The sequence below is a fragment of the Neopsephotus bourkii genome, unplaced genomic scaffold (assembly GCF_033783945.1).
Source record: "Neopsephotus bourkii isolate Nb327-2 ecotype Australia unplaced genomic scaffold, CSIRO-AGI_Nbou_v1 NB_1634, whole genome shotgun sequence".
In the NCBI taxonomy this organism is placed as follows: domain Eukaryota; kingdom Metazoa; phylum Chordata; class Aves; order Psittaciformes; family Psittacidae; genus Neopsephotus; species Neopsephotus bourkii.
In genome coordinates, this window is record NW_026902109.1 from 7,009,550 (window position 1) to 7,032,567 (window position 23,018).

General features: G+C 40.7%; 1 protein-coding gene and 1 long non-coding RNA gene across 5 annotated transcripts in view; both read left to right on the forward strand.

Moving 5' to 3' along the window:
• Positions 1-9,209, forward strand: part of RHOBTB1 (Rho related BTB domain containing 1) — a 53,284-nt gene extending 44,075 nt beyond the window's left edge. For all 4 annotated transcript variants that reach the window (XM_061374048.1, XM_061374045.1, XM_061374046.1 and 1 more), the window contains 4 exons: positions 2,814-2,964; positions 4,695-4,783; positions 6,287-6,392; positions 6,923-9,209. In XM_061374048.1, coding sequence (XP_061230032.1) covers positions 2,814-2,964; positions 4,695-4,783; positions 6,287-6,392; positions 6,923-7,092 — 516 coding nt within the window. In that variant the 3' untranslated portion in view covers positions 7,093-9,209. The remainder of the gene's footprint in view (positions 1-2,813; positions 2,965-4,694; positions 4,784-6,286; positions 6,393-6,922) is intronic.
• Positions 9,210-10,103: 894 nt separating this feature from the next.
• On the forward strand, positions 10,104-12,901 carry LOC133223262 (uncharacterized). The gene is made up of 3 exons (XR_009728508.1): positions 10,104-10,375; positions 10,621-10,707; positions 11,393-12,901. It is a non-coding gene; the product is annotated as an uncharacterized LOC133223262 (long non-coding RNA).
• The last annotated feature ends 10,117 nt before the right edge of the window (positions 12,902-23,018 follow it).

The following is a 23,018-nucleotide window of genomic DNA, read 5'->3' on the forward strand; positions in this document are numbered from 1 at the left end:
TAACAGTCTTAGCTCATCTTTCCAATTTAAAATATTTAGCTTCCGTTTTGTATAGTTCAAAGTATTCAGTAATGCTTTTGGAAGCTTTAAAATATAGGCAGATACGAATTGAATGTTTTCCTTTGACTCTGGTTTAAAAATATAAAACCATCTACTTTTTACTTCTTGCTTTTTCTGCATTTGGGGCAGGTATATAAACTTACTTAATGAAGTTTTCTGCACTAACAAAAATATATTAATAATGAATAAGTTGCAGAACTAGCTTGTCTTGGAGAACTGAGCCGCTTCCCAGAATGTCTGATATGCATAAGAAGTTCATGCTTCAGTGCTAACAGATCAGGGTCTGAATCTCAACCATCCAGATAGAGCTGAAAGAAAAAATCACAAGCCCCTGAATGTTAACACAGAGCTACGTGACAATGATTAATAACCTTCTAACATGAAATATGACAAGTCAGTCTCACGTCTGTGCCTGGCAAAATCTTGGAGCAGATTATCCTGGAAGGCATGCTAAGGCACATGAAAAACAACAAGGTGCTTGGTGACAGCCACCATGGCTTCACTAAGGGGAAATTCTGCCTGACCAATTTGGTGGCCTTTTATAATGGGGCTACAGAACTGATGGACAGGGGTAGAGCAGTTGATGTCATCTACCTGGACTTGTGCAAAGCGTTCGACACTGTCCCGCATGACATCCTTGTCTCTAAATTGGAGAGACATCACTTTGATAGGTGGACCACTCTGGATAAAGAACTGGCTGGATGGCCGCACACAAAGAGTTGTGGTCAATGGCTGAATGTCCAGCTGGAGACCAGTAATGAGTGGTGTCCCTCAGGGGTCGGTGTTGGGACTGGTCTTGTTCAACATCTTCGTCGCTGACATGGACAGTGGGATTGAGTGTGCCCTCAGCAAGTTTGCCGATGACACCAAGCTGTGTGGTTCGGTTGATACGCTGGAGGGAAGGAATGCCATCCAGAGGGACCTTGACACACATGTGAGGTGGGCTGATGCCAACCTCATGAAGTTTAACCATGCCAAGTGCAAGGTCCTACACCGGGGTCGGAGCAATCCCAGACACAACTACAGGTTGGGCAGAGAAGAGATTCAGAGCAGCCCTGCAGAGAAGGACTTGGGGGTGCTGGTTGATGAGAAAATGAACATGAGCCGGCTTCAGTGTGCGCTTCCAGCCTAGAAAGCCAACCGTATCCTGGGCTGCATCAAAAGGAGTGTGACCAGCAGGTTGAAGGAAGTGATCCTGCCCCTCTACTCTGCTCTTGTGAGACCTCACCTGGAGTACTGTGTGCAGTTCCGGTGTCCTCAACATAAAAAGGACATGGAACTGTTGGAACAAGTCCAGAGGAGGGCCACGAGGATGATCAGGGATCTGGAGCTCCTCCCGTATGAAGATAGGCTGAGAAAGTTGGGGCTGTTCAGCCTGGAGAAGAGAAAGCTGCATGGAGACCTCATAGCAGCCTTCCAGTATCTGAATGGGGCCTATAGTGATGCTGGGGAGGGACTCTTCATTAGGGACTGTAGTGACAGGACAAGGGGTAACGTGTTAAAACTTAAACAGGGGAAGTTTAGATTGGATATAAGGAAGAAATTCTTTCCTGTTAGGGTGGTGAGGCACGGGAATGGGTTGCCCAGGGAGGTTGTGAATGCTCCATCCCTGGCAGTGTTGAAGGCCAGGTTGGACAGAGCCTTGGGTGACATGGTTTAGTGCAAGGTGTCCCTGCCCATGGCAGGGGATTTGAACTAGATGATCTTAAGGCCTTTTCCAACCCTAACTGTTCTATGATTCTGTGATTCTATGTGCTGACTGCCTCCAAGCACTCAATGTTGCATGTACATTTGATTCCTCATCATAATTTTATCTGTTTGTCATTTTTTTACTGCAAGTCCTTCATAGTACCACTGTGCATTCTTCAGTGCCAGAATCTCTTTCTTGAGTTATGAACACTGGTGATTAATGGGATTGACTAGGTTGGATATTGGAAGCAGACTTAACCTGCTGCAACCTTGAGCCCTGCAAGAATCAGTTTATCCTGTTGTTTAGAGGAGTAATCATATGTACAGACTGTAGTTGAGATGCTGCAGTGATAGGCTACAGCGAGGTTTCCTAACTGTCCTTTTTCTTTTAGGTTTCACTGAACAAAATGAAGTTACTGTTGTGATGGTGAAAAATTAGAAAGCTTTTGTCCTAGTCCTGGTAGTTTCATTACATGGTGTTTACATTACTTACACTTGTGTGGCAGAAATGGTTTACATTTTCTTTGCCTCATTTATTAATTTCTCAGTCTTTTCCCCTACCATCATGAAGTTAATTTAGTTAGTTTTAAACAGACTGAGATGGTGGGGCTTTTTTTGTTATCCTTTAGTTTCTGTTATTCTCAGAATCTCAGAATATCTCTTGCTAAGAGCAGGTAGATTACATTCCTCAAGAAGCCTACCAAGGGAGGTTTGGCATTGGAAGTGCTCAGTGGCTTTTGCATATCCCACCTAGCTGGCCATTTGCAGGCTAGAAAGCATTGAACAGATTCACTGTTTGATGTGGATTCAGTTCCAGCAGCTTGATACCAAGTTGCTTGTATGTAAACTGCCAAAGGTTCTGGCTCTTGGAGGTATATTTACCTGTTTGCAGCTTGTTGAACTTTAATGGGAAATTTCTTTTTTGGAAAAAATGTTTTCCCTGCATTTCTAAAATGACTCAAAGAGAAAAAGAGACAGTCCAGCCAAGTGACAGAAGTGAAATATGGCTTCTATATGAAAGTACCTTAATTATTAGAGACGCTTTTCTTAAATATATTTTCCAGGTAGTTCTTCCCAACATAAACAAGGCTTCCATGCAAGCAGTTTTAGATTACTTGTATACCAAGCAACTGTCCTGCAGTCAGGAACTGGACACACTGGAGTTAATTGCATTGGCAAATAGGTTTTGCCTTCCTCACCTTGTTGCACTAGCAGGTAAGAATCTGTGGCCTTGTCCAAAGAGCTTTCTTCTGCAATGGCTGAAACATGTTTAATGGTTTTGGAACACACGGGATTCTCTCAAGTATCAGGGAATATTTTTTTTATTATTTTATTTTTTATGAAAGGAATATTGCAATACAAATTGATATTTTGTTTGAAAAATGTATTTGCCATATTCTTGCCTTTTTTAGTTTTATGCCACCAACTCAGGACACTAAAGTATCCTGTGCTTTAAAAAAAAAAAGAGTAAACCTTCTCTTTAGCATTCATAATAATGTCTGTGTTTTGTAATATCCATTCTGTTGTTATTAATTTATCTGAAAGCAGGATGGACCCCAGGCTTTCCATTATGTAATAAATGAAGTGCTCTATTATATATTTCTATCTAAAGAGAGTAATTGAGCCAGTCCAAAACTTACCTAGATGATGCCTGGATCTCTTTCTACTGCCTAGATGAGAAGTTAATACTTTGGTATATACATGGGAATTTAAACCTAATTTCAGGAATAAAAAATTTTCGATCACATATTTAGAGGAAAATTCCAGGATAGGGTACTACTTAGTTTTAAAATTAAATCCATACACCCCCAGACCTCTGCGGTTGTTTTGGTTTGGTTTTTTGTTTGTTTCTTTGTTTCTCCTTATGTATGTAACTCGGCATTGTTCTACATGGCCAAGGCAAACACTCAGACAGAGGAAGCAAAGCTACACATATTTACAGGTCAACATATAGGCAAAATTTAGTCACATACTAAATCCTAGTTCTCCTGCAGCTGTGCACCAGGACCATGTACTTTCTCTTCATTGGTTCTGACAGACCAAGCCTTTATTGCCTGATTTTATACACACATCTCTAGCTGAAGTCTTGGTTATTTTTTTAAGTAGTTGTGGCATAAGCATACATGGAGTATTGAGAATATTTCATTCCATTTAATTCTTAATAAAATAATTTTGAGTACAAAGGCTACTGCTAACCACTGAACTCAGTAGAATCAAATCAGTGGACATCATTTCTCAAAAAATACTCAGATCTTTAAGGTTCTAGGAAATGGTTCTAGGAAAGGATTAAGGAGACTCTAGCAGTGAAGTAACTTTTTGAGAAGCTGGTCAGCATTCATCTGGACCCGTAGGAACAACTAATCTGAGAATCTGAAAAGGGCCTGAAGTAAACTTTCTATATCAGTGCTGTGGTTATATTCATTAATAAATACAGTGCAATGGCATGTGCACTGTTGCCTAAAAATTTGGCTATTGCTTTTTTATTACCCAAAAGAGACAGCTGGTCCATAATTTTAATTTATACTGAATATTGCACCTGTCCATTCTGCCAGAAAGAGAATAGTGGATGCTAAACTTTGTTCTTCCTTAAGTGGTTATTAACTGCAGGTTTTCTTTCTGTAAGAAAGAGGTAGGATTGTGTATGAAACCAAAAATTAATAGTTTGGGTTGAGGCAAAGGGGTAAATCCTCATATGGACTGCTCCATTGGAGCAAGCAGTTTATACCTGTGATGCAGAACCTCCAGCCACAACGCTAACAGGACAGAATTTGGCTTCATCATTTGGCCATTCATTTGGCTCAGGATATCTGAGAGAATGTGCCACTTGCATAATGGTGGACTTAACACTAGGAGGAGGGAGAACACTCCTTCCTGTTTCTTATGGATGACCTGACCTTGATATGTGACCATTTTGCATGTGAGTGATAAGTTTTCTCCTCTAACAGAACAGCATGCAGTACAGGAGCTGACAAAAGCCTCCATGAGTGGCATTGCAATTGATGGGGAAGTACTATCCTATTTGGAATTGGCACAGGTCAGTGTGCATTGGTTTTTTTTTGAAGATATTCTGATGAACTGCAGGACTTGCTTTTAGCATCTTACTGGTTCTGATCATTGCTTCTCAGTGACTCGAAGTCTGCAGTTCTGAGAGTGACTGACGATAAAATTTAGTTTTATCTTCCTTTTTAAAGACTTTTCCATTAGTTCAAAGATGAAACATCTATGTAAGCAATCTCAGAGGAATTCTCTTTCAAATACATATTTCAATTTTTCTTGATTGTGGAGCTTCCAAGCTCTCATGGCCATGCTTCAATAACATGAAATGCAATATAATGAAGCTGCTCAGCTTTGTAATAGTGAGTGATTCCTTTCAATTCAGTTACTGTAGATAATGTAGACCTGTATTATAAAGGCAACATTATTTGGTTACTTAGTCTTGATGCTTAGACTGGCTACTTGGAGCCAGTCATCTGATAGTTCAGAATGTAAATCCTGATACTTTATGTTCAAACATGTTTCAATGTTTCTTGAGTCCTGGAAACTATGAAGAGAGCAAACATCCAGCTCACAGTTAAACTGCATACATTTGTTTTCCAAAGGAGTGATACAGCAGTCTCCCAGATACAATAGTACAAGCTAAAATACTTTTTTTTTAGTTTTATTTTTCTTGATTTCACATGGATGGTTAATCTGGCTGTAGCTTGGCTTGAAGCCTGGGGTTTAAGTAGCACTGAAATACAGCACAAGCTAGCCACCATGCAAGAGCACCAAACTGCTTTCAAGTACCTCTTTTGCAATACCTGTAATGCTGGTGCAAAATCAGGACTGAACACCTACCAAGAAAGAGCAGCTCACTTAAGTGTGATTTTTATGAAGGGTGTTTTTTTGGGGGTTCTTTTGCTGTTTTGTTTTCTTTTCTTTTCTTTTTGTCTTTGTCTCCTGTTTGAAAACAGAAGTAATATAACTACTGGTAGGATAGCCTCTGTGCCACCTGCATCAGTATGATGTGTTCATAGCCTGAGAAGATCATAGTAGACAGTCAGAATGCCAAAATAAATACATATGCTATACAATTAAACTTGCATTACAGCTGTGCTTCCTTACGACCAGAGGAAGCTTGTACAAGATTCTGTGCTGAGCTTTCAAGTAATATCTCTGTCGACAAGCATACTTTCCTAGGCAATAAATTGAGAGCAGGGTCTGCAGTAATTGATAGGGATATATGACTGGTACAATCATACGTCCAGCATGCCTTCATGAGGGTTCAGATCCTCTGTGGGACTGGACGCAGTTTGCTATATGCTGTAAATGCTAAACACCTATTCATGAGCCCTTTGGGCCAGTGGTTGTTCCAGCAGAATTGCGTGGCAAGGTCTAGGGCATCTAAAAGCCACTTCAGCCTCAAATAATACCCCTGTATGCTTGGGAGACTTCTGCCAGATACACTGGGGGCTGTTCTAGCTTTAATTGTTAATTGGAGCTGCAAAATCAATGATAACCTTAGGAAATGGAATAAGCTGTTTTGTTTTCTTTACAGTTTCACAATGCAAACCAGCTGGCAGCTTGGTGTTTGCACTACATCTGCACCAATTACAACAGTGTTTGCTCCAAATTCCGCAAGGAAATCAAAGCTAAATCTTCAGGTATGGGCAACTTCCCTCCACAGCTTTCATAAGGTTTCCCTTTTTCTTCACACCTAGTTGATTAAACATGAAGACAAAGATGAGCGTGACTCAGCTCATCATCAGCATCATCTCATGATTCAGAGACTGAAACTCTGTGTTACCCTGAGTAGCATTCATGAATTCTTACCTGTAAAGAAAGGTCATAATCATTAACCTTATTCCTGGGCAAGCATTACATTTATGTGTCTATTATAGTGATGCTAAAAGGAACAGAGGTAGTTTCAGGCTCCACAATGAAAAATACACTCTGTGAATGGCTTGCTTTTCCATACTTTAGTGAACTACTCTTGTGTGTAACCACTTTCAAAGTCTCTTAACACTGTAAGTAAAGCATATAAAGAAACTGGGGGAATCCCCAAAAGGCAGCTAACGTAGAGACTAGATGAATTATTAGCTGCATAGCTTTTTGCAGGCACTCAAGACATTTCTGAGATTTGTGTATCTTATTAGCTTGTTTGACAGCTTTTTGATTGTTTCTTTTTAATCAGATAATCAAGAATATTTTGAGAGGCATCGGTGGCCGCCTGTGTGGTATTTAAAGGAAGAAGATCACTACCAGCGAGTTAAAAAAGAAAGAGAAAAGGAAGATGTTGCCCTGAACAAACACCATTCGAAGCGGAAGTGGTGCTTCTGGAATTCCTCTGCTGTACTTGCCTGAACAAAGCAAATAAGGGAAAATCCATAACCAATGTCAAAAATTAGTCTTATTGTTAGAAATAAGATATACTTCAGGTTGTCAGGAAACTTTGTTCCATATGTGCATTTATTATGCTAGGGTCAAAAGCACAAGCTCATTGAAAGTGAGCCTGGAACAGCTCCTTGAAGTCATATGTATATTTTTGGCTAGTAAGAAGATAAATGTCTACCATTATTACATTTCTTTTTATTAAAAAAAAGGGGGGGGGGAATTTCCAGCATTAATATTTCAGTCTCCGGTTGGGAAATATTTTTATACTGTCTGGTACATCTTGTTCAGATGAAATTCTGGATACTGTTTGATTTTACAGACCACAAAATAACCATGTAGCAGCTTTGTAATTAGATTTTAACTATTTTTACTATGCGAGTACAGTGTAGACAATCTTCAGTCATAAGAAACCACTTTTAGAATATCTCATAAAAGTCATCTTAGGAAAAAATCTAGTTGCCTAGTATATGTTGTCTTTTTAAACTAAGTACTGTGCACGGGTAATCTAATTAGATGGTTATTTCCCCTTTCTAAAGCAAAGGGTTGGAATAAGATCCAATAACTGCAAGATATAGAGTGCTTGATCTTTGCTCAGCTGAATAATAGACAGTATAATTACCTGTTCAACCGCAGGCAAATGTATTTCTGATATTTGCCATGTAAGTGCAAATAATTATGACTATGTGGGCCACATGAAATCTAGTGATTCTAAGTATTCAGAGGTTTTATATGTCTAGATCAAAGAGGATATTTCTAAAATCATTTAGAAGGGCTTGTTAATTTATATCCTCATACGAGTATGGATCTGAGTGCAAAAAGCAGTTACACTGCTTGCATCTGAATTACTGCATGGCAGTTACTTTGTTCTGTTAACCATGCAGCCATTCCTTATGCTGAATTCCTTTTTTGCTTCAGTGCAAGCAAATGAAAGGGCTGTGAAAACAAGTAGGAGTTATCTAGTGTTACAGCATTTTGTAAAGGAAGAAGGGCCTTCACACACAAGATCAGTTTGATCCAAAATCTTTTATAGCTTTTCCCAGGTAGAACTCAAACTGTTAGATTATTTTAATGAAGTAGATGATATATTTCCCCTGGAAGTAAGTATTCCCAGAAAGCTGAGGGCAAAATGATGGCAGAAAGGAGACATTCTGCACAAGCAGTGCAAGAAAAGAAAAAGCCTCCAGTGTTTTTAAATAGCCTGTGTGTTCATGACCTTTTATCAGACATTACTCTAAAGCTGCAGTGTTACACTAGATTATGTAAGGATGAGAGCATTTTTTAAAAGACCAAAACTGAAATACATAGACTGTAGAACATACACATGCAGTCCTGTACAGCGTCTCAGGCACAATTCTGTAACCACGGTAGTATTGTGTATTAGATTTGTTAATATTGTTTTGTGCTGGCAGCTCAGCATACCAATGTGAAAAGCTGTTTGTTTGTGGTTTTTTTCTGTATTCAAAGGCAAGGCAGTGCAGTCAAACCCCAGTACTGTAAGTCAGGAAAGGCTTTGGACTGAAAGCCATATACACCTCTACGTATTTGCATTCAGAATGGACTAATTCATGGTGGATGCTACCACAGGATGGTAGAAACTACCCAGCATGGAAGAGTTGCAACTCTACAATTTTTTATAAGAAAAGCAGGTGACAGATTCCTACACCTGTAAGATTCATCACCATACAGTGATAAAGAAGGGCTATAAATGATGGTTGCAAATATGTCTCCTTAATTCTTGATCAGCGATAACATACAGTGTGGAGAAGAATTAATGAGAGAAGATATGTCAAGACTAAGATGAGAAATATTTGTTGTCATAAAGTGTTAACCAATCATATTTTGAGTAAGTACTGCTACTAGGTTTTACACAACCAAAGCTACTGTATGATTGTAATCTTGCCAAACTGTAATGGATATATAAATGAACTTGAGGTATATGCAATAACATCCAGTTGTTCTAGTTATCAGCTACTATAACCAAGTGGCTGGTTCATTTGGTTAATGCTGTCTATGGCCTTTAATCTTGGTGTTTATTTTGTGGTTTTTATTTTGGAAAAAAAAAAAGTTAATAAAACCATTTAGTTACACATTGTCTCCCAGCTCTTTGAAGAAGCTTCCTGAATTTTGCATTAGGTGCTGTGCTTCTTAGTGCTGTTTGTAATCATCCAGTTGTGGTATCATTCCTTTAATCTTACTGAACTCATATTTGCATGGCAGATTAGGATTTATGGTTGGGAGTGTCATAAGGAGATCCTACAGCGTTGGTATGTGATGATGGAAGGTTGGTGTTTGTGACTTATTGTTCAACTATATAGCAGAAAAAAATCTCTTGCCACTTTTCCCCATGGTTTCTGATATTTAATTAGAATTACATTACCCAAGGACATGAAACTAATTAGTCATGACAGACACGGGGAAACAAAATGCAGGTAAACAACGGGAGGTCTGTATGGTTTTCAGTACACTCTAACCTTTGTACAAACATTCTTTTCCCTGCTTTCTCATTTCCTTAGTTGTCAGCCATTCTACAGAATCCCTCATTACCTGTTAGTAGACTCTTAGCAACTACCTCCATGCATATAGGCTGTTTAATTGATAGAGGTAGAAAGCTAATGCTTTGCATGACATCTTGCAAAAATCCTCTAGAAAAGAATGCCATGTTTGCTATTTTTTTCAGCTCTTAAGCAATGCCAAGGACATGGAAAGTAAGCACATTCAGCACACACTGTGCATGTTTAAGTGTAATTTATGAGAATGTTACGTATCTCTGTGATTTATTTCTGGAAGGAAAATCTTACTTCTTTGAACTTACTATTAGAAAAGTTAATAGACTGAATCGAAAAAGTGGTAACATTAGAAGCAAAAATGTTTCTCTTATTTATTATAAAACCAGTACCATGAAGGAAGGAGCAAATCAGAAGCGTTGCTCTTCAGGACATTATTTTTAAAATATTGTTACTCTTTAGGAGAAGCTGTGTCCTTTGTTCCTGGGGAGTCTCATTCAGCTTCTTAGAAGTAGTGTTTTTCTATTTCTCTTTAGGACAGAATTTCTGTGAGCAATTTCCTCTGCATCACAACACAAACCAGTTTCTGTGGCTTCCCACTCACAAATAGCACAACAAAGCCAGAAATACAAGTCTTTTATGATGAAGAGGGGATTGGCCAGACTTCAACCACAACTCACGTAATTTCATTTACAGAAGACCTACTCATCATTGTCTTTTAGTCAGAAGAGGCCTCAAAGCATGGGCAGGTACACTAGACAGTATGGCATATGTGGGTATGTTAAGAAGGGCTGCTGCCTGGTGGAAGGAACTAATCTAGACATCCTTTCTGAATGCTAAGAGCAGGATTGTACCAGAGAAAGGGAAAAGCAGCACAGGGCTTTATTGCCTTAATTCTTCAGCAATTTACCCACAGATCTCTCTCAGAATAATTTATGCCTAGAAGTGTTTGCTTTGTAAAATCAGGGTTGGTTTTTTTTTTTCCATGTTCCAGTAACAAGCACTGGGAGACCAGGTGAAGGCATCTTGGAAGTGCTTCTCTGAGGGCCAAGTCTTCCATCATCTGTACAGACAGGTTTAGGTAAAGGTCTAATGTACTAAATATGGTTAATTTTGGTACCTATACTCCAGGATAGTGAAATATTTCAGTCCTTCCAGACTCTTTAACAGTCTGGTGGAGAGGTTTGCTTCGTCAAATGAAGCTACAGTTTTGTCCCTATTCTGGCCCTTTTTTTCTAGATCACAGTCTCTATACTCTTGTCACTGGTAGGCTGACATTTATTTACTCTGGCTTGGAATCCAAGGTATGTGCTATGCAGTGAGGTGTCTTTAAGATGACTGCTTGCCACTCCTGAGTCCCCTTAGATTTTTGGTCTATTAAAATAACCTAACAGCATTTACATGAGTCTACTTCTCCCTCAGGCAAAATTCCCATTGAAATGGTTGAGATAACATACACGTGCTTTGAGGTGCCACCTAATGAATTTACACATTATCGCTTGTATTCCAAATCTGGTAACAGAAGTCTGCTTTCTGTACTGCATGCAGGTTAAGACTGTGTATTAGCAGCAGTAATCCCCATCCTGCAGGCTCTACAATAGGATAGTTCATTGTTAGTTAACTTATGTTTTTGCCTTTAGTTAAGAGATTGTAACACTTGTCATGTTCACTTTGCACTAGCAGCCAGAGTAGTGAGAGTATTGTAATTTATACATGCAAACTAAATCCCTCAGTGATGCTTACATAAAAATCTTTATTTCTGGTAGAAATATGAAAACCTTTTGAATCGAGGCTGCAGGAGGTTAAGAAGAATATTTGAACATCAGAAGAGACAAAAATTATTATGCTAACATATTCCAGCACAAGAGAAAAACCAAACCAGGAAGATAATGATGTGATTCAGACAGAGAAGCTAGCATGGGACAACAGGATTGTGATGGCTCCTTTATGATTGTTCAGCTTTAATTTGTAACAAGGCCATATAGCTACAACATCCCACTGGGCTGTTCTGCAGCAGCAATTGTTCCCAGATGCAGAACAACTATTGCCTGCATTCCACTCCCACCGCATGGCGAGGGGTGGAACGTGTTACAGTGAAAACATTATTTGCTGATGTACCTCAAGTCCTTTCCTGTGAGGCACTGGTACCCCACAATCTGTCCTTTGGTCTGCAGAGGAGCCCAGTATCACCTCCTGGATTGGTACATCTGGTTTTGTCTCATGTTGAAGTATATTCCAGAACAACAAGGACCTTACCCCAATGTAAGAAGGATCTCCAGCCAGTCTCCTTCACTGGGACAGCAGACAATGGAAGAATAAAGGTCTGTGGCTGCCAGATATCAGCCTGTCTAGGGATTTCAAGATTAAAAAATTAAAGTTAATAACTTTCAAAAAACACTCAGCCAGAGACCAAGTCAGAATACACAGCGAAAAGCAGCATGACAGCCTGGTCAGCACTGTTTCAGGTACCATTATAAAGATGTTAAACTGGGGAGGGGCAGATTCCCTGTGGAAAGCTCTGGCTTTCAGCTTTAAAGAAAAGCAGGGTTCACCATTAGATACAATTAGCAAGCTGGGTACCATGCCTCTGTATTGCACAGGTCTGAACAGCCGCACTGGAGGACTGTCTGTTTTCCTCACCACACTCTGGCTGCTCTGACGTTTCAGATAAGCAGCCAGGTGATGACAGCTCACAGGGAAGATTTTTCTTAAGACATTTTCTTGCCTTTAACATTTTTTTAAAAAGGTTTCTTTATTCCCATGGGGATTAATACTTTTATTCTATTATGGCTGTATAATAAGGATTACATGGCATCCCTGGTATTAGTGCTGAGTAGTCAAGTTATCCTCATAGGTTAAAAGCAAAACATACAATTAGCAGCAGATTAAAAGTATATGATTAAATACGCATTTTAGTCATTAAATATAAGCTGTTCATTCTGACTGGATGATCAGATGTGATTACCCGCACCTCCTGGCTATTATAAATATTAGTTGTGCACTACATATTAAAAAGAAATTTCTTTAGATTTCTCTCCTGGGTCCTTAATTAGACTTAGAGCCTGCTTGCAAATTTGTGTGGATCTCTATGCCGATCATATCACATCACATTTTGAATCGTAGCGTTTCTGGGGTTAGTTTTAAAATATTTAACAGATCTCAGCCTGTAATCAAACTCTGTTAGATGGTGATGCCTTTTCCCACAAGCAAGGTAGGGAAAGAGGGTTTCTAAGGAGCCCCTGGGGACTCTCCGGGGCCAGGGAAGCTCTGTGAATCCTCCCATTGGCTTGCAGGGGATGTGATCAAGTGTCACTAGTCCTGCGGTATGTAAGATATCCAACAGCACTCTGTAAAGGAACCTCAACCAAGTATTCACACACTTATTGCTCAAGATTCACCTCTGCTTTCTAGCTCTCCAGAGGGTATGTGGAGCTTTTCCTGCCTCCCTCAGGCTGGTCTGCTGAGGCAGGTTCTCCCAGCTTTGTCCCCCTTCATTTTAGCTGGCCAAGAGCTGTAAAATTTGAATATGCAGAACTAATTCCTGGCCTGCAGCATTTCTGTGGTAGGTGCTGTGGCCAGTGAAGGACTGCAGTTCCCACAGCTGCACAGCCTTTCCTTTTTCAGGTTTCCAAGGCTAGAAAAGGTAATGAGTTGTAGAGACTGATGTCTGCACTTAATTGGTTTTATCATCTGCTCAGGGGGGTCTGTTTGTTTGTTTGCTGTAATCACAACAAGGTTTGTTTTGTAGAAGCTAATTTGTTAAGAAGGTAGGAGGAGTAAGAAAATTGGGTGATTATCTAAAGGTAATTGGGTAATTAGTCTAAAGACTCGTTTTCCTGTCTTCTGAGGCCTCTCCAGTATGTCTGAAGGTGAGGAGGGACAGAAGGTCAGTGCAGGGGTGGCTGGGCAGAATTTTCTTCAGAGTTCATAGAACTGGTTGTTCCTCCATAGCTGAGCAGATCGGCAAGAAGGCTGATGCCTCAGAGTTTGTTGGAAACCAGAAAATGATTCACCTTCAATCTTTTCTGTTACCCATTGGCTAGACACTACAATAGGTGGTGTTGGTCTGAGCTGGCTGCGGGGCTGTACAAATGGATCTGCGCCCTGCACAATGTAGTGAGTGCTACATGGAGCACGGGTGCCGTGCACCTGTAAAAGGCAGGCACTTGATGCATAACCTACAACTGCAAGGGCAGCATCTGAGAATTTTGCTATTCTCTTCTAGCTCCATGGCTTTTATTTTGACATTGCTCACCATCCCAGTGCGTTAACACAGGGTGAGACTTGGGCCAGGAGGTAACTTCTTAGAAGTATGTTCTCCCATCAGGCTTCAAAATTTTGTTTTCTTGAATCTGGGTACACAGATACCAAACAGAAATCAAGCAGTTCTGCCCATTGCACCCCTGTTCCTTCTAAGCTGTGTTTCAGCCCTTGTCAGCCTGGCTGCCCATGCAGAGCAGTCAAGTTGCAGAGCTTGCCCCATGACACTGAGTATATGAATAGCCTGCACAAATTCCCAGGTAGTCCGGAAAAGTCCATGATAAGAAGTTAACTGGGAGTTAACAAATACATAGAAAAATATGCCTCACTGAGTAATTTCCAAAGGCAAACAAATAGCTAGCAGTTTTCAGAAGAGGTATCTCTAACTGGCCATGCTGTTCTTTGTTTCTCTGGGCACCAGATTTTGGCCACTGTCAGAGGCAGTATAAGGGACAGATGAATTCTTGGTCTGACCCAGCAATGCTGATCTCTACACTCTACTTAGTATGAGGGTTGAATGGCATCAAATGAAACTAGCACATGGCAGGTTCACTACTAAGACCACTTCTCCACATCAGTGTTAGTTGAACAGCAAAATTTTGTGCTAGACAACTGTCCTGGTTTAACCCACAGCCAGACAGCTTGTTACCCACTCCCCCCCTTCTTGCCCTCCCCCTACTCCTGGGGGAATGGAGAAGAGAATCAAAAAGAAATGCAACTCCCACAGGTTGAGATAAGAACAGTTTAGTAACTAAGGTATAACATAAATCACTAATGCTAACACCAATAATAGTGATGATAAAGGAAATAACAAGGGAAGAGAATACAACACCTCATCACCAGCCGACCGATAACTCGCCCCCCCCCAGCCTGACCAAGCACCGACCGATACCTCCTCCAACCCTGCAGTCCACTCTCCTTTCGGGTAACTCCCAGTTACATCCTGGGCATGACGTGCTGTGGTATGGAATACCTCTTTGGTCAGTTTGGGTCAGGTGTCCTGTCTCTGCTTCCTCCCGGCTCCCCTCCTCCCTGGCAGAGCATGAGGCCCACAAAGTCCTTGGCCAAACCAAAACGTCATTGTTTTTCAGCTCTGTTCCCAGCTGAAAGTCAAAACACAGCACTGCACCAGCTACCAAGAAAGAGAAAAATGACTGCCACTGCTAAACCCAGGACAACAACACTGGAAGCTCACACAGCTCCCAGAATAAATCTCTGGGGAGAAAAGCTGTCAAAAACAGATCATCACCTCTGTTTTGGGGACTTAAGTCCAAAGCATTGAAAGTTGGCAGTATACTACCAAGTACAATTTCATGCTTACCTTTGCTTTATCTTTCCCAAATTGTCTGCTGCTGGCTATTGTCAGAGGCACGATTTGGGGCTGAGGAGATCTTTGGTGATCTGCCCATGGCTGTTCCTGTGACCCTTGGTAAGGACACTCCTACTTCACTGCAGAAATACCCAAGTCTGCTCTTCCCCTCTGTGCTGCAGGCAGTCCCTTGTTGGTCTCCTGTCTGGTGTCAGTTAGAGAGCTCATCACTTGCCTGTTGACAAGTATAAGCTCAACCCATGAAAGAAGAAAGCAGGGGGATTCATCCTTCCTCTATTCCTGGAAGACTAATGTTCCTGCAATGTTCTGAGCAGCAAGTGAGCCTTTTAGAAGAGGTCAGATGCATGAAGCGGTTGTGTCTACAGACAAAAAGACTGCAAAACAGGTACCTCTTTGAGCACAGGAGTCAAACCCAGGCATCTACTCCTGTGAGTGAGATATAATCCTGACCAATACACTTAAAAATGAAATCAGGCCTCATGGTCTACAGCAAATGCTGGTGGTTGTTCTGGATGATGCTAAATCACACGAAGATACACAGTATTAATACAGTGTCCCAGGCATTTTAAAGCATCTTGGTTCATTTCACCTAACCAAGCATCTAAGTAACATGTTAGATTCAGCTCTTTGTGTTGTGATCCCCAGAGTCACCTTCACTTACCTGCTCTTTAGTAGGCCATTTTGCCTGTTGGGAATGAATCAATTTCCAGTTCTGGAGCTGCACAGTACTATGTTTAAAAAAACCAAACAGAATTATGTGAACAGTGGTAGTAGAGAAATATGAAGATATGTCTTACCTTAAGCATAGCCATCAGCCTGCTGCTGAATGTAGAGTGCCAAGGTAAATATTGTGTCCAGCCACCACTTCTGCCTACCCTCTTTGTCTTGCTTCTTACTCATTTTGCTCATTTTCACCCACAAGGCTGACAGAGCACCGTCACTTACTGTGATACACATTTCTTCTATTGCTCTGGGAATAATCTTTCATTACTATAAGCTTTTTCAATTTTCTTAAGGCCTTTTACCACTTTGTCAGTGTAGCATAATTTATTTTCTTGAGTGGTTTACACATTAAAGTGTGTGAAGTTGTATTTATATGTCTCTGATGAGTTCTTTGCTAGCTAGTGGAACAGTGTTGTGGAGGGTTTTTTTCTTGGAGCTTTCTGTTTTCACAGTGCAATTTTTCACCTAAAAATGAGACTTCAAAACTGCTGACTTTTGCCACCTCAAGCCACTTTAATCACCAGTTCAATTCTCAGCACCAGATAGACAGTGTAGAGCCTGGCATCCTCCCTGTAGCGGCAGCTTCTCACTTTAGTCCAGGGCAGCTGAGGACCCTTCAAACATCAAGCTGCAACTGTCCCTCTCAGATTGCTGTCCTTCAGTTTTCCGGCTTCATGCCGTTAGTTTAAGTTACATGTTTTATCCATATATTTCATATATATAGTTTAAAAATTTCAGGCTCTGCCTGCTGTTACCTTTAAAATTGAAATGTTTATTTCCTTCCCATACATCCTTCTCCCTCTTGTAGCTTAAACTTTTCTTAAGCTATATAGCAAAGTGTGGGCATTAAGTGTGATTAAAGATAACTGTGGTTGTACTCACACCAGAGCACAGGGAAAACTTAACTAAGTTTTGTACAAGTGCTTTTAGGGATGAAGAGCTCATGCAGCACTTCAGGTAGGACAGAAGAAGGCACAGTCAGAGCCATCATAGAAAGATTTGGGCTGGAAGGAACCTTAAAGATCATCTAGTTCCAATCCCCCTGCATGGGCAGAGACACCTTCCACTGTATCAAGTTGCTCAAAGCCCCATCCAGTTCTTACCATTTCTTTTGAATGAAAGAAGGGGTAACACATTTTTCCTAGATATGCTGACACTAGACTGCAGTCACAGCACACTGCTTGTTCTATCAAATATGCTTTTAGGGAAACACCCAGGTTCATCTAAGAACTATGTTTATGTGAGGCTTAAGGACAGGGTTTTTTTACTAGATATCCAGACCTTAGGCAGAACACTTATATTGGTCAATAGAGTAAACATTGAGTCTATTGGTACTAAGCTGGTTTATAAAAAACACAGCTTTTCCTAAAAATTGGTCCAGAGTATTTGAAGTGCAGAGAGAACAACATCTTTTGTTCTTGCCCTGCATCCATAGCATCCTGTTTTTCAGACTAGGCCCATGGAAATACTGTAAGTACTTCACGGTTTTTTTGAACTGGGGAGAGGAAAAAAAATACAGAGAAGAGGCTGAAGAGTAGGTAGGCAGGCAATGTCAGAAGAAAGCAAGTCTTGTTATTAGATGCACAATCATCATTATGAGTGGATTCACCTGCATTCACCTTAGCTAAGACTGGTGTTTGCAAGCCTCATGCATGCACTCAGCTCCCAGTCCTTCCTCTTGTACCATCACCCTCTGACTCAGAGCTGCTGGAACGCTCTGGAGCAGCTCATTATGCAGTACCACAGGTGAACCCTTAGGACAACCTTCATAGCGTTCCCTGTGGTAATGTGCCAGCTGCACAGATGGCTTCTTTCTGGCTCTGCTTTTCGCTGAGTTGTACATATTGGAGCCTGCCTCGAATCAAACCTGCCCTTGCATAGCTAGCTAAAATATAGCTGTGTGACCAGTTGTGAAAGAGCATCACATTTCCTCATAATATGAGTCTCGCTTCCCCCCGTTTTGGGATATTTGACCCACCTGCTGAGGGTTTTGAAGGTTGGCAGGAGCAGAGGAAAATGTGTTGAACAAAAAATGCATTACAACATCTAAAAAGGGTAAATGAAAAGCTGAGTGGGCTGTTGAAAGCCTAATTCAAACAAGAGGAGTGGCTGATCATTAACTTTTCTGTAGCAGATGAGGCACTGCTATAAAAGCATATTATTAAGATTAATTAATTTAGTACCATAACACCTCTTTTAAATAGGTAGATTACCCCACTGAGTAGGAAAAAGCAGGAGATAAAAATACTCTGTGGGAGCTAATTGAAAGTACATCAGCTGCACAGAGCCCCACACCTATTTGTCCTTGCTTATTGTTTGAAGCCACAGCAACAATATCCTCTAACTTTGAGCAAGGCATTTTCCCTGCTATTAGTGACCAGCTAGGATTTGTGGTCAAGATATCCCACATGGCAACTCATCCCCACAGTTATTAGATGTTTTACTACTTTCTCCTTAATTAAACACCTCTTTCTTTAGCACAATAGTGTAGCATAGCAGCAGGGGGCAGAGACTGAAGTCTAGAGATGACAGGCTTACAACTATTTCCTGCGGTGTTATTAACTAGTACAAGCCAACCCCAGTGAAACCACAAGAAGAAGGTTTCTAGCTGACCAAAGTCTCGGATACTGAAACAGGACAGGCGAAGCTGTAAAGGAGCATTTATTTCAGTCCATGAGCAAACAAAGGATTAAACAAATACACACCGAAACTGCTAACAGCATGTAACCACTGGTGTGCCATGGGATGGAAGTCTCATGCAAAGGAATGAAGATTCCTATAGACCTTAGAAAAGGGAGACCTCATTTTCCAGTTTAAACTTCTTAAGCAATAGAAGAAAAATACCAGTTTAAGCCAGGTAAGTGTGGAGTATGTAAAGCAGCTCACCTTTTGCTCCCTTTAGCTCTCAGTACTACCCTTACTCTCCATCAAGTGCTGAAGTACCAGCTCTGCTGCTGCTTAGCTTCCATGGCTTTCCCATCTCCCAGATGCCTTTGCAGCCTTCTCCCTTCTTCTTCCTCCTCCCATGGGCTTTATTTCAGTGGGCTTTAACCTACTGGGAAAGTAGATTTATTTTAGGTCTAACATGGTTTTAAATTATTGTTTACATCTGTCTTATTCTGCTCAGATATTGTTCTACTGAGCACAGGAATATCTTCCTGCTTTCATTCTGCAGGGTGAAAAGGTTTAGATGAAAAAAAATGTTTTTAAGCTGATTTCTTAGTGGAGACCTACTTACAGGCTTTGATGTGTTCTTCTGCAAGGAGTCATCTACCACAGCACTATGTAAAGTTTGGAGTTTGGATCTCAAAGAGGGCCTCAAACAGGATCTTAAAGAAAAAAAGGTCATGGAATTCTGGTGACCAGAAAAGGAAGAGAGAGTGATGTTTAATCTTGTTCTGTGTGCTGCTGCTTATCCTTCACTCTCCAGCTGAAGCTTTCCTGAAATTGTTCAAGTTTAACCTTTTTCCCTTGGTTTTATCAGGCACCAAATTCTAAGGGAAAAGTGTGTTTCAGTGTTGTTGTCCTTTGCACAATAAAAGAAAAATAATTCTTCGTGGTGTTCTCTGACCTACTGCACAGGTGGTGATGGGTTCACCATTTCCTTGGCAAAGCATTTCCTTTGATGTTTTATCTACCCATATCTTACACTCTGCATCTGTTATCAGTCTATGGTTTTGCAGGGGATATATGGTTGGGACTAAATACCTGAAGAAAATACTAGGTATATTCACATGTTTTAAGTGTATTCATCTGAGACTCTTTTGGCTATATACTTTCTTTAGCATGATGAAGCTCTCAGGGATGCTTTGTCAATCTGGTATGTGGTCCAGGTAAATGTTCCTCATGCTGTAATTTTACTTAGTGTAGCAAAGATGCCTCCTACCATGAAAGTGATGGTTTGGTGGTTTATGAACAGATATGTGTGGGTTTGTCTGGATCTCTTCCCTCTACCTGCTCCTGCCAGCATTTCTTACCACAAGTGTGGTTTGCAATAGGACAGTGACCTGCAGAGCACAGTGCTGCTGCAAACATGAGATAGTCACAGGCAGCAGCTGGGAGCAAACTGCTCATGAACCTCAGAGCTGAGGAAGCCAGCACAAGCACAGCTGGGCCAAGCCTTATGCCATCCTCTTCAGGCCCTTGCAGAGGGCTGGCATGGGTCTGTGGTCTTGCTCATCAGTGCGGTACCTGAGGCACTTTTCATGAGGCAGCCGCTGTGTCCTGCCAGCATATCCAGGTTGACAAACCAAAATATGGTACAACTAGTTACTGGAATGGTGGGGCTTTTCAGAGCATGTATCACCTAGTATAGGCCAGCTGCTTCGTGGGAATGTCATGTCCCAGAATAACCCTTTCATTTGGTCATGCCTTGGGTAAATTAAGGAAGCCTGAGAGCATATTCCTTGTTCTGTGTTCCTCATCAATCTTAGCAGGCCAGAACTGAAATGCAGTGGCATATTGGTTTCATTTGGGGTTTCCCCCCCTCCCCCCCACCAAGAGACTTGAAGTAACAAGACTTTCAGGACAGGGCTTAAGAGCTAGGCAGCAAGACAGTCCCTATTCAAACACAAAGAATGACTGGCAGAATGACTATTGCTGAATGGGGCTAACTACCAAACTGACAGCTGCCTTGAACGTGTCTGTACCACGCTTTGAAGCTCTTCAGAATTTTGGGGCTTTGGTTTGGATTTGTTTATCTGGTTGCTGCTGAAGAAGCTTTTCTTTCCCTGGTATTTTAAAGGCATGTGTTATGATCTGTCACTACATTTGTTTGATGTGAAGTTTGAGGCTGGCCATTGGAAAGCACACTGCAGGAATGTATTTATTTTGCTGTCTGCTGGAGGTAACACTGAACAGCTTAGTTTCCAGTTTTGTTGAGGTTTCAGCTCCAATTTGTGTTGTGAATGTAATAATTACATTTGGGGGAAGAAAACTGCCATATGTGGTCTATAAATAGAAGGCACAGAGCCTGCAGTTTTCTTTTGGCTTCCCCCAGGTTCTGGCTTTCCTCTGGCAAACAGTCATGTTCACATGAAACTCATTGCAGAAATGGTGTTAGAAACACCAAAGCCACGGCTAATGTAAATCTTGCCTAGACTTTAAGGGGCTTCTCTAAACCACATCTACAGAGACTATTGGCTTTGACAGCTCAAAGATACTCTGCAGGGTTCTAAATACCAAATGGATTTTAAGTCCACTTACTCCTATCCTAAGAACTAAGGAAATCAAATCAAACAAACAATGGAACCAAAGCAAAAGTGTTTTTAGTCTTGCTTGGTTGTAGAGAGATTGAAAAATACAATCTTTTGCTTTGCAAACTCTCTCTATTTTTAAATAACTTATAAACAGAGAATGCACTCTATTTCAGTTCAGAAGACAATATAGAGGCGTTGAAAGTTGATTAAAGCAGTTGATGTTTGTTCAAAGCTTGAAGAAGGGAAAACCTGGACAAGCACTGCTTCTTATTATCCATAAACTTGCCTTTTTCTAAGCCAGGACTACTCTGTGACATGCATTACATGAGAAAATTATACAATGCAATTTACTCACCTCTATGAAATGGTTTTTAATTGCAGAAGACCATGTTACAGCCAGATTATTATTTTTTTTACTGACATGAAGGCAAATTAAACTCCATCTTATTTCTCTAAAGTTTTTGCTTTGAAGAGACCAGCGCAGTTTGTATAGTTCATGTCACAAGCAATCAGAGGACTCCAGCTGTGATTCATTTAATTTCCTAAGGGGAAAAAAAAACACAAAAAACCCCACAACATTTTCCATAGATATTTTTTTCCCCTGTAGCCTTTCAGTATGAAGTTTCATTATGAACTCAAGGTCCCCAAACACAGGGTTATTCCCACCTGCAGTGCTTGCTAGTGCCTCACCTGCATCTGGGTGTGTGTGGTGTTCATCACACTGCAACCTGTTGTGACTGAGAGCACATCTCCCCACATGAACACCTGAAGCTGCACGGTTTAAGCATTCCTGTTGGAAAGGAGCACAATCTGGCTTATAGCCTGGGTTTTTGAAGATGTGCAGGAAGAGTTAAATCATGGAGCCCATATTTGGCAGGGTTTCCAAGAGTTGCAGAAAGATGTATGGCAACTCTCTGAGTTAAGTCAATGATAGATTTACTATGGACTCTCATCTAGTTTGTACTCACTCTCTGTCCTTAGAATTGATGTTACTTGTGGAGATGGGTATGTTATGCGATTTTACCTATCTCTGAAAACCACATTATATAAAGCAGCAGCATTGGTATTTTTTCCCATTTACCAGAATAAGTACTTTGACAGAGCCTCGCTGTAGGAGAGGACACCAGTTACGTATTACATTTATTTATGCTCTTTAACTATGTGCAAAATGCACTTATACCTAGACCATATTATAAGCACTTGAATGAGAGCTGGGAAATGATTTGTGTATACTTCCATTTCCAAGGATAACTATCAAAGTACATTTCCTATATATTAGCACCTGCATTTCTGTCTCAAGCAGCTCAGTGAGCAGAACTATTAGCGTAAACTTGTTAGCTATGTACCTGTACATCACTCTGTACATTGAGAGAGGAGAGGAAAAAACAACCCTAATGCTTCATGTACCAGCACTGAGGTGAGTTTTATCGGGCATGTGACTGTATAATCCCATGCCTTTGAGAGCATATTAAGTCATCTGGGAAGTATTTTACATAGTTCTGCTTTTAGCCGAAAGCTTTTGCACTTAAAACATCATATCAACAAGTACAAACAAGTAAATCAGTGTTGAGAACCACAGTCTCAAATGCCATGAACTTGACTGTTTGGGTGTTTTTGTTCTTTTGGTTTGTTTTGAGGTTTTGTTGGGTTGTGGGGTTTTTTATTTGTTTTAGTTTTTTGTTTGATTGGGGTTTTTGGTTTGGTGTTTTGGTTTTGGGTTTGTTTTTTTTTGTTTGGTTTTGGGTTTTGTGTTGGGTTTTTTGTTTGTTTGTTTTTTTTACCAGCTGAGAATCTAGTGACAATTTTGAAAGGTATTTAGAAAGTGACAGGCTGCAAAACAAAGAGAGACACAATCTCATGCACACACATCAAATACCAAAT